At 53.2% G+C, this 11,761-nt stretch overlaps 1 protein-coding gene across 1 annotated transcript; it reads left to right on the top strand.

Annotated features, from left to right (window-relative positions):
- Positions 1-2,612: 2,612 nt before the first annotated feature.
- On the top strand, positions 2,613-10,515 carry FGF23 (fibroblast growth factor 23; the record flags this gene model as incomplete). The annotated part of the gene is made up of 3 exons (XM_079938253.1): positions 2,613-2,808; positions 8,486-8,589; positions 9,962-10,515. The coding sequence occupies 3 exons, from the start codon at positions 2,613-2,615 to the stop codon at positions 10,394-10,396; spliced, it is 735 nt and encodes a 244-aa protein (XP_079794379.1). The 3' UTR covers positions 10,397-10,515.
- Positions 10,516-11,761: the final 1,246 nt, after the last annotated feature.

An 11,761-nucleotide genomic window follows, 5' to 3' on the forward strand; every position in this document is an offset into this window, starting at 1 on the left:
GGGCAGCCAGGTTGGGAGCCGCCGGCAGGAAGCTGGAAGGTCTTCCAGGAGCTGGAAGGTCTGCCATCCCTGCGACTGGGCAAATCCCTACCTCCAAGCTCAGTGTTTCCTTATCTCAGGAGGGAAGAATTACTCTGAGCTGCTGGCACCTTCCTTCACTCTCACCAAGTGGGGGATCCTTCCTCTCCCCGAAATCAGCCTACTCCCCTGGGCGGTCCTCTGCCTTCAGATCCACCTGCCAGGCACTCAGGGCTGGTGGGGAGTCTTCGGAAGTGACGTAGGCCGGCACATCAGTTCTGTCTCCTAACAGGACACACGGAAGTGGCCAGGGAGGTTCCACCTCCAACCAGTCTGGGACCAGAGCGCATGACCACATCCTTCTCTCAAGACACCTGCCCTGCCCCCTGCAGCGCATTGGCAGCCGCTGGGAAACCCCTCTCTGACCCACCCTGCAAGTCTCCCTCAAGCCCCTTTGCCCCCAAGTCCCCCTTGACCACGGTGTCCACCACCGAGGTCTGTCCGTCCTCCGGATGCTCTGGTATGTCGCACCCGTCCTGGTCACCCAACGCCTCTCACATGGTGGCGCCTTGTATGGAACAAGGTCTTCTCTGCTCACTCGCATCGTGGGCCCCTTGAGGATGTTTGTGCTGCTTTGTATCCTGTGGTGAACACATACGAACCATTCTGTGGCTGTTACTAAAGAAAGCTGTCTCACACATAGCACTGAAGCGTCCTAAATCTTCTAACCTGGGGGGCAGCACCCCATGTCTTAGACACACATCCTGGGTCCAGGCAAGGAGCACTATGCCCCTTTGCTCCTGGACCTGTCTCTCCTGCTCTTGTGGCTTCAGCCCCAACACAGGGACGGCTCAGGACACCCGGATTCAAATCCAACCTCTCCCGGTATGAGCTGCACATCTTTGGGTGCATTATTTAAACTGTCTACATTGGCCTCCTAATCTATACAGAGGAAGTACCTGTACCTCTCCAAAGGGTTATTATGAAAAGTGAATTACTTTTAAGTAACTTTTAAGTTACTTTTAAGTTTTTAAGTTACTTTTAAAGTTACTTTAATTACTTTAAAGTTACTACAAGTAAAGCACATCATAAATTCCGTAAGTGCCAGGTGTCTCTGAGATCATCATCGGAGGGGCAGCGGAGGGAACCGGAAGACCCTGTCCCAGCTCTCCTGTTTGTTTTGTGACTCTGGACGTGTGAACCCCAAGAGTTCCATTTCTTCGTGTCTAAACTTAAAATATGGATGACACCTGGGGAGTCTACCTCTCAGAGTGGCAGCGAGGTTCAGATGAGCTCATACCCGTGAAAATGCTTTGTAAACGATAAACACACGTGCATGGGCAGGATAACAAATGCCACGTCTTTGTGCCCGCGTCTGTGTGACCACCCTTCCCATGGTGCCTTCTGTGTTAGCTGGGAGCGCCTGGGGCGGAGATCACATCGCTCCCCTCTGCCAGCAGCCCCGATCTCTAGCCTGCCGCCCGCACGTGGTCTGCACTCAGTAGAGGGGACGTGGGAAGCGCGACAGTCCCCTCGCATGTATGTTTTTCTAGAAGGCGTGCAGTGGCCTGCCCCCCAGGGGTGGCCCGTGATAGGACTGTCGCCCCACACGAGAGGGCACATCTAGTCCCAGGAGCCAGGCCCCCCACAGACACTAAACGTAGGGACGCCTGGCCTGCGGCTCTGCTCCCGCGACCCTCCCGGGCTCCGGTCCCTGGGCTTAGCCAGCAGACTTGTCATCTTCATGAGGTTTCTGAATTCACCTCCACGCTATTGGAGAGACCACAATACCAGTGGAGTTGCCCTCGGCAGTTCAAATCGGGGAAACCGAGCAATCAAACCTCAGCATTCCGTAAAGGCGCAGGGACTCTGAGGCCTTTCTCCTTCCCTCCCGTCTCGAAACCCTCCCAAGGCTGCAACCTTGCTTTTGTGCCTCTGTCTCGGTCTCCCACATCTTCACGAAGAGGGGGTCTCAGAGGACGCCACTGACTGGTACTGACCTGGATTCCTTCTGTATCCCTCAGAACACCCACTTAGGGCTGTGCACAGACAAAGCTCTGGGCGCTTAGTTCCGGATTGGAATTAAAAAGACTGAGAAAAACAAAATGAGTGGACTTGATGGGAGATTAATTGCACAGGCATCTGTTGACTGCATGAGTGAAGCTGGATTTTTTCGGAACCACTGGCTGCCTTCGCATTTCCTGGTGGAAGTGGGGCAGGTCAGCAGACAACCCAGTGTCGTAGATAACTTTTGCCCACACATCATTCACTTTTGGGAGCGTTGGCTTGAAATTGAGGGGTGTGTGTGTGTGTGTGTGTGTGTGTGTGTCTGGAACCGACGTGCCTTCCGTGAGCCTCAGAGATCCCTGTACTCTCTTCAAATGGGCTGATTACAACACAGAGGATGTGGACGGTGGAGTTTTTCCTGTTTGATGTCACACTGCTACCCTTTAAAAGTCCGAGGGAAAAAAAGGAGGGAATGCAGCCTAGGAGCCTCAGGCCAGAAACCAGCAAGGAAGAGGAGAAACAGTCCAGGGAGGCCAGGCGCAGAGCCAGGGTCGGGTTTCAGACGCTACACCAGCCAGAGAGCCGCGATGCTGGGGGCCTGCCTGGGCCTCTGGGTCTGCACCCTGGTCTGTGCAGTCCACGCCTATCCCAACACCTCCCCGCTGCTGGGCTCCAGCTGGGGCGGCCTGACCCACCTGTACACGGCCACGGCCAGGAACAGCTACCACCTGCAGATCCACAGGGACGGCCACGTGGATGGCTCACCCCAGCAGACCATCTACAGTAAGTTGGGGCTCCGTCTAGGCTGGGAAGAGGGGGGACGGATCTGTGTCTCCACCTGCAGGGACTCGGGGAGGCCTTGGCTGGACCAGAGGGCTACTCCAGCCTCCTAGCTTCTCGCCCAGGATCCGTGAGTGCGTGTGTGCGTGTGTGCGCGCGTTTAAACCTTGGGAGAAGATTCTGCCGCCTCCCCAATTACTGTGTATTGGTTTCTCCCAACAAAAACAATTTCCATCTTAACTCCCACAACAGCAGCCACTTTCTCTGTGCCCCGTCCAAAGAGTCAAAACACGTACAAAAGACAGGCAAGGAGGCTGGGAGCAAAACAAGTCAGATCGGTCAGTAGACACTGAGTTTTGGCTCATGACTTTGGACTGGGTTAACAGTAGAGGTTGTGAAGATTTCTGTACCAGACCAGGGCTTGGAATAGATAAACCCAGAGGCCCTTTCCAACTCAGAGCTTCTAGTATGCTGGCCTTATAAAAGTTCTCAGGGAAAATGTATTAAAGACTAGACTGTCCAGGAATCCTGTCTTGATGAGTCTGACCCAGTGCCTCCATCCATCCGTCCACGCACACCCTTCATCCAACAAGCTTACTAGGGCTTCAGTGGAACCCAGGATGCTGTGAGCTGGGGAGTCTTCTCTGTGGAGCTGGAAGATCCACTTATTAGCAAATGAATCTGGTTGGGAACTCACTGAAAACACGAGACAGCCGGAATGTTTTTAAAGATTAGGTTTGTGGAAAGTTGGACCACAGTCCACAACAGTCAATCCATTAGCGGTGTTTCCGACGTCCCCAGAAGGAATAATGGGGTGGGGGGATGACGGATATTGAAAAAGACAAGGTCTTCTATTTGAGGAAAACTGTAAAAATTAAGGATCCAGAAAAATGCCAACCGATTCAAAATAGATCCAATCAGAGGAAGGGAAGAGTAAGCAGTGTCTCTGTTTAATTAAAGACAATTTCTTATAGGAATAATGACTGGCCCTTTATTGTTGCACTAAATTATTCTGTCATTTTGCTGTGGCCTTGCTATACGCAAGACATTCATCTGCTAAGAGTCAAAGGACCTTAAAGCTGGTAGTGAGAGAGAGGCATGTGCAAAGTCAGAAGTTCAGACCTCTTCAGGTGCTCAGTGGATGGTGACAGGGGGTGAAAGAAAGGAGGAAGTTCTCCCCAAATGCCAAACAGGTTCCAGAACTTAGGGGGACATAGTGGATTCAGAAGTCAACATCTTGGAAGCCAAGTTTGAGTCCCATGGCAAAAATTCTGAAATAAATCTGGATACAGTTGATACATCCGAAGTATTGCCCGTTTTATTCAATGGGTATTTAGCAGAACCTACAACGTGTCTGACATCGTGAAAAGCTCTGTGGCTTCAAAGGAAGACCAGCCCTTCACGCACCTCCAGGTTTCCAACCTTCGTGTCTCCCAGCTCATGACCAGCTTTGAGGAAACACAGTTTTGCCCTCTCGTGGAAGGCCGCCCTCACTTCAAGATGAGAGGCGATTTAAAACGCAGGACGGTAGATTATGGTAAATTATTTTGATTCCCCTACATGGAAAGGGCTGCAGATAATTAGAGAATGCTTATAAAATTTCTCTATAATCACAGAATCCTTTTGATGAAAGGAAGCCCCCGAAGACACGGCCTGGTGGGGGGAGAGGGAGGGCTGTGAGCAGTGCCCGGAGTGGGTAGGGCTCAGCCCACTGAGTTTGCAGCATGAATCATAGAATTTTCCCTGTTATATCCACCGACCTCGGGCCCCGAGAAGGCACAGAGCGCTAGCTGGAATGAATTAAAATGACTGAGAGGAAGCAAAGTGAACTGAACTGATTTCAGATTTTTTTTTTTTTTTTTTACAGAAATGTGATTTTGTTTTGTCATATAAAGAACCTACTAAGCCTTGTGTCTCTGGCAATTAAGGAACCTGGGAAGGGACTGAGTCAGGGGCGAGAGAGAGACACTTTTGCTCGTTTATATAACATTTATACTATTCAGATCAGTTATCATGAGCATTATATATATAGATAGACAGACAGATATACATACTAAGACAAAAGTTACCCCAAAAGGAAAGAAGAAACACGGATGCCTGTAGCTCCGTAGGACAACTAAGTAACAGGCTGGAGAAGGATTTGTAATGACCTCCCCGATGAACGCAAAGCAACGGTTTCACATTGATGGAAAGGCGTGGAGTGTTTCTTCCCCTCCTAATTAATTACAGATTTCCAGTGAAATGTGGTTCACTTGATTACTGTGCTCTACTAAAGTCTTGATTAATAGTTGAGTGCTCAGCCCATCTCTGGTTTGCTGATCGTTGTAAAATTATCTGCCTACAAGATTCAATACCCTCGTGACTTGCAGCTGGTGTCAGGGAGTGTGTCTCCAATGTCTGTCTCCTTCCTACTATGAACAAGGCTACCCTCCCATCCTTCCTACTATGAACAAGGCTACCCTCCCACTCTCCATGAGCCCCGCTTTGTGGCAACAGCAGCAAAGAGATGCTTATTACCCCTGGTTACTATTACTCCCTGGCTCCTGGTCTTTTTATTTCCTCTCCTTCCCCAACGTCACTTTCTTGTGCCGAACTTGAAGCCGAACTATCCCTGGGCTCTCTAACCCTTCAAAATGTTATCTTTCTTTTGGGGAGCTCGAAGTCCTTTACATCCATCATCTTATTTATCAGTTATTGACCATGAGACTAGAATAGGGCAGATAATTTTCTACTTTTATAGCAGAGATTGAGGCAAAGTGATAATAGTAACAATCACCGGCATTTAGAAAGTGGGTTTATAGCAGATAAAAATATTATCTCCTTACACCCCAAAGATGACCAAATGAAATAAATGATTCTACTGCATATAAGAAAACAGAGGTTCAAGGACTCAGATAACTGGCTTGTGGTCACATAGGCGGTAAATGACCTCGGGGAGACCTGGACCCGGGTCCCCTGCTTCTTCTGTATCACGTGCACAGACACGGCATCACGAAAGGAAATGTCCTTTACGCCTGCCGGGCTCCAACAGGTGTGGTCCCAGCGGCCAGCGGTTGGTGCCTTCTTTCTGCCAGATGCTGCCCTTGGGTCGGTGCAGAGCTGCCTCAGTCACCTGCACGGGGAGGACAATCGGCTCTTCCATTTGCTGGACTTTTGCACCGGCTCCTGTGGGTTTGATTCAAGCCTGTGCGTCCTCACGGCAGCAGCTCCCGGTGCCCCTGAAGGCTGTCTTCTGTCCTCACTGGCCCTGGAGACAACGCACACTGCTCACAGGGACCCAGGCATCGGCTGGCAGCTGGCAGGGTGTGGGCTTATCGTCAGGGGCAGGCCAGCCATCCTCCACAGGGCCTTCCATCTGCTGAATGTTTTCAAGGCCCTTTTTTACAGCATCATCCCATTTGATCCTGGTTGCAACCCTGGGAAGCAGGCAGGACAGCTGTGCTTCTTCTCTCTTCCCAGCTGAGGACGCTGAGGCTCGAGTGATGAGCTGCCCAAGGCTACAGAGGTAGTACAGGGCATAACAGGGACCAGAATCTCAGCGCCCCAGCTCCGGGCTCCTGGCTCAGCCCCTCTCCCCTGACCCCCTCGGGGGTACCGTGACCTGGGGGCCTCATGGCCGTGGCCTGGATCTCGGCCCTTGACTTCATCTTCTGAGGCTTGTCGTGACGTCAGCTGGAGACGAGCTCCAGGGCTGTGGGCAGAAGATGTTAGGGTCACTGACCTGAGTTTCCTGAGTTTGAATCGTGCCTTGGTTTCCTCATGATTTAAATTGGGAGGCTGCTACTTCCAATATTAATACTGGTGACATTAACAACATAGCTGGTTTTGTGGGGGGAGGTTTTCGGAGGTGGGATTCTTTTCTTATTTATTTATTTTTGGCCGCGACCCATGGCATGTGCGATCTTAGTTGCCCGACCAGGGACTGAACCTTCAGCCCCTGCAGTGGAAGTGCAGAGTCTTAACCACTGGACCACCAGCGAAGTCCCACAGCAGCTATTTTGAGAGTTTAAATGTGTCAAATACGCAGAGTGCAACATCTCAAAACAGTTACGAAGTGTAATTTTTTTTTCCCCCAAGTAGACTGAAAATTCATCAGGCTGGAAACAGTTTCTTCCATGTTCCTTATGTCTCTCTCAGGCCTTCTCTCAACATTAGCCACAGATCTGAGACTCACAGGCAAACCCCGTTACGGAGCATTTAATATCTTCCGCACCTCCCATGCCCCACCCCACTTCCAGAAGCTTCCCTCAAGCCTAATCCTTAGCCAAACTTGGAAACCAGTGACCTCTCCTCTTGGCCCTCTGCCTGGGCTTGTTCCCAGCCTCGTGGCCTCTGCCCCACATCACTCTGGCTTCTCTGCGCTCAGCTAGTGTCTAGTACTGCCTGCCGCTCTCCTTGGAGGGCTCTGTGCTGAGCCTCCGTGGGGGTAGATCTGGGCTATGAGTCACCCCACGAGGCACCATCACTTACTGGGCACAGATGCCTGGCGTTTCCACCCTCTCCAGGCTCAAGACTCGACCCCCTGCCTGGGCTACCTGCCTGGGAACTGTGAGGCCAAATGAGATGTGTGGGGAAATTCTGTGGTCGGCAAAGGGAAGAGGCCCCAAGACCTGAAGAGGTGATTCTAGTAGAAAATGTCAGGTAATTAAACAGCATCTGGGGAGGAGTCTTGCTGAATTAGCACGCACGCCACGCCTCTTCTGGTCTCACTGTGCCCTTGCTACAAAACAGAAACTGAAACTACTCACTGGTACCTGTTAGACTTGCACATCCCCATGGGGGTGGGGGGGGGTCACGCTTAAAACTGTTGTCAGTTACTCAGGGTGTAGGTAGTGTGAATGGGTTTCAGGCCTTTGTCCAGGGCTAGTTTTTGAGAGGGGCTGCACGTGGGGGCACCACCAAGTGAGAAAAGGACCAAGAATAGCGATGAAGAAGCAAGAAGTAATTCCCTGCGTCCCAGGATCTACTCGACACGGAAAGATACACCGTCTGCTTCTAAGTGGCTCACCCCAGGGAGGCACCAGACATGTGAACTTATTAAGGCAGGTGAGGAGATACACGCTCTGAGAGAGGCGAGTCGGAGCGGCTGAGAAGAACAGGTCATTCTGATTAGGGAGATTAGGAAAGTCTCCATAAAATAGTGACCTCTGAGCCTGGCCTTGAAGCGTGAGTGACCTCGATAAGCAGAGGCGGGAGGAGAACCATCGGAATACAGTTCTTGACACATAAAGGGTGCTGATTGCTGTATCACTGACTCCTGCACGGCTCCCTGGGTGGAGGGTCAAGCTGGATGCTTGAAAGACATCTGGGCATAGATTTAAACATCACAAAAGCAGAAGGCTCGGGAGGATGTGCCCACCACCACAGACATTAAGAAGTATGAGACAGGCAAAGGGGAAAATAAAGAGAGTCCAAGCAGAGAGAGAAACACGTTGGTACAGGTGGAAGAAAGCTGGGAGTTCAGGGCGCTCCTTACAGGCAGGACGACACGCAGGAGGCAAGGGGGGGAGGGGGGAGGGGGGAGGGGCGGGGGAGGGGAAGTCAGAAGAAAGAGGCTGAACAAGGACAAGAGGAGGCTTCTGTGAAATCATCACCACCCTTTAGATCAATCAAGGGAGGGTCCTTGGAGGTAGGGGCGGGATGTGAAGCCAGGTTTTGACTTGAATGATTTTCTCCATAGGTGCCCTGATGATCAGATCTGAGGATGCGGGATTCGTGGTGATTACAGGGGTGGTGAGCCGGAGGTATCTCTGCATGGACTTCAGAGGCAACATTTTTGGATCTGTGAGTTTCTTTGTGTGCTGGGTAATTCTTTGCAGATAATTGTTTCATTGCTCTGGCAAAATGTAGAATTTTATAGCTTAAAGATTCCACTTGCACATTACCCGGGTGATGTTTTCACTGAGTACTTTTTTCCATCTAAGTATCAAATGCTCAGGCTTATACAGCTGAGGTCTGAACCCAAGCCTTCTGGCTTTGGAGCATCTGGGCTCTCAGTCTCTAGTCCTACCTGCCCTTTGGTCCCCATTTTTTAACTAGCACAGCACCTTGTCTGCAGCCCAGGTCCTCAAGTCACATACGTTCATGTTGGAAAGTCCATTAGAAAGAAAGGGTGAGAAGCCACTGGGGTCTCATGATCTTGTTACTAGATATCCTTGACCTTGGGCAAGTCCCCTATTTCTCTCAACTTCAGTTTCCTCACCTGGAAAAAGTCAAGTGGGATGGACCATGTGCCCTGTGGGGCTCCCCCAAATCAAGATCTGTAACGAACTCCCTCGGCCCCAGCTGTGATGGCTGGTCTTTTGGACTGGCGAGCAAGGGCTTTCCCAAACTACAGGGCGCAGCATATTCCAAAGCACGGGGGGGCATTGGACAGAAGCAGGGCTGTGCGTCTCAGAAGCTCCTCCCACCAGCAATTCCAAGAGAGCAATGACTTTCTGTTTTACTTACTTCTGTGTCCCAGCACCCACCATAGTATCTGCCCAGAGTACATAAATATCTGTTGAACAAATATAGACAAATAAGTACATAAATACCTGTTGACCGCATATAGGCATATACAGAGTCCCCTCATCTGTAAAATACTTACTCCGTGGACTTCTGAGGATTAAAGGACATCCTACGTAAAGGCCCTAGCAGGCACTTAGCAAAACACAGCACCAGTTAGTGGCAGAGTGAGGGCTCACGTAGGTCACCTGGTGATGAAGTTCATGTCCCTTAATTCCCAAACTCTGTTCTGCCTCCGAGGGGGAGTCTCCTTACTTATGTGCGGCCCTACAAAGCCCAGCCCACCTTTGTCCAGGTGAGGAGACAGACCGAAGCCACCTCCGAGCCAAAAACAAAAGGCAGAGGGAGGACAGGCCTCAGTCCAGAAAGCAGACAGAGGCGCCGGCTCCGTCCAGCCCGGCCCCAGGCAGCCAAGTGCCGGCGGCGGGTCCGCAGGCGGGGCCGCGAGCTCCCCAAGCCTGTCCCCACCTGCCAGTCGTAACCGCAGTTTGGAAATGAGTGGAAATCACTTTTGCTCAGCAGGGCACGACGGGGTTAAAGGCAAGGCCCCAGGAGAGTGGGTGGGAGAATTGGGGTCCCGGGATGGAGCTGGTCCCATCCAGCCCGCCGAGGACTTCGGCCTCACCCGGTCGCCCCGCCCCGCTTTCAGCATCACTTCAGCCCCGAGAGCTGCAGGTTCCGGCAGCGGACGCTGGAGAACGGCTACGACGTGTACCACTCGCCGCAGCACCGCTTCCTCGTCAGCCTGGGTCGGGCCAAGCGGGCCTTCCTGCCGGGCACCAACCCGCCCCCGTACGCGCAGTTCCTGTCGCGCAGGAACGAGATCCCGCTGCTGCACTTCGCCACCGCGCGGCCCCGGCGCCACACGCGCAGCGCGCACGACGGCGGGGACCCGCTGAGCGTGCTCAAGCCGCGCGCCCGCGCCACGCCCGCGCCCGCCTCCTGCTCGCAGGAGCGGCCCAGCGCCGAGGACAGCGGCCCTGCGGCCAGCGACCCGCTGGGGGTGCTCCGCGGCCACCGGCTGGACGCGCGCGCCGGGCCGGGGGGCGCCGAGCGCTGCCGGCCCTTCCCCAGCTTCGCTTAGGGCGGCCCAACTCGGAAAGCCAAACCGTCTGGGGCGCGGGCTGGAGGTGGGGCGAACCGGCCCCGCTTCCTCCCTTAGCGGGAGGTCCCCGGGGATTGCCCTTGGAGCGGTGGCGCCCCTCGCCTTCCTCCTCCCACCTGGACGCGCTCCTTTGGGAGAGAAAGGGTTCCCTCACCCCCAGTCCTTCCTCTTCCCTCTCCTCTCCTCTCCATCAGTCTAACATTAAGAACAGGGGCTTAGCGAGTTGACCAGCCGGGCGGTGAAGCAGGGAGCCCAAGCCAGCGGCTTCTCCACCGCCCCCTGCTTTGTGCCATCTGCCTGGACCCTGTTGGCAGGGTTTGAGTTTGCAACCTTGACCTGGGGGATTAACAGCTCGACTGAGCAAAACCCATGAAAATCCTAACCTCAAGCCTTCGTTCTTCCTTAAGCATCTCTGGAGAAGGGCCGTCAACAAGACCGGGGGTAGGCTGGTCAAAACTTAGCCAGAATGAGCACCCGGAGGATGGAGGCAGGGATCAAGCTAGAGACGCGAGCTCCTTACAGGATGGCCCCTTGCCCTGCTCTGTCCCTCTGTGCAGCCAAAGCCCGGCCCAGAGTGACGCTGGCTTCCCACGTGGCCCCTGCCTCTCGGCCCTACCTTTGGCTTGAGTGAATTGGGCCTGAGGAGTTTTGGTCTTGGCTCCTGAAAATCTACCCTGCTAGGATTTGTTTTTCAAAATGGAAATAAATTCAAACTCTCCCAAGAGGCCCTTAATTAAACCTCTGCTTTCAGGCTGAGTGGTGATCCATTCTGGATGAATCAGACAAATGTTGCAAGGAGGGGCCTGGTGACAAGGGGACTGCTCTGGGCTGGGTTTTTGTGCCAATTGTGTCTTTTTTTTTTTTTTTTTTTTTTTTTGTGGTACGCGGGCCTCTCACTGTTGTGGCCTCTCCCGTTGCGGAGCACAGGCTCCGGACGCGCAGGCTTAGCGGCCATGGCTCACGGGCCCAGCCGCTCCGCGGCATGTGGGATCTTCCCGCACCGGGTCACGAACCTGTGTCCCCTGCATCAGCAGGCGGACTCTCAGCCACTGCGCCACCAGGGAAGCCCCAATTGTGTCCTTTTGTGAAGTGGCATCGGGAATTCCGGGGAAAGAAGCCCAACCACCAGGGATCCCAGTGTAGGAGTCAGGAAAAGCCAGCACTGTCAGCTCTTCACCATGACCGCAACCCGCCCTGTAGCCGTGGCTAGAGGCCTAGCTAAAACACTCCTAGGCGGGCGTGTCTGGGTCTTACTCCACTTGGACGTTCTGGGGGCACCAAATGAAGACAGCTGTCAGTCCCAGGAGCCCCAGCGCCACCCTGAGGAAAACCAACCCTCACTTA

This window comes from Stenella coeruleoalba (genome assembly GCF_951394435.1).
Source record: "Stenella coeruleoalba genome assembly, chromosome: 11".
Taxonomy (NCBI): Eukaryota; Metazoa; Chordata; class Mammalia; order Artiodactyla; family Delphinidae; genus Stenella; species Stenella coeruleoalba.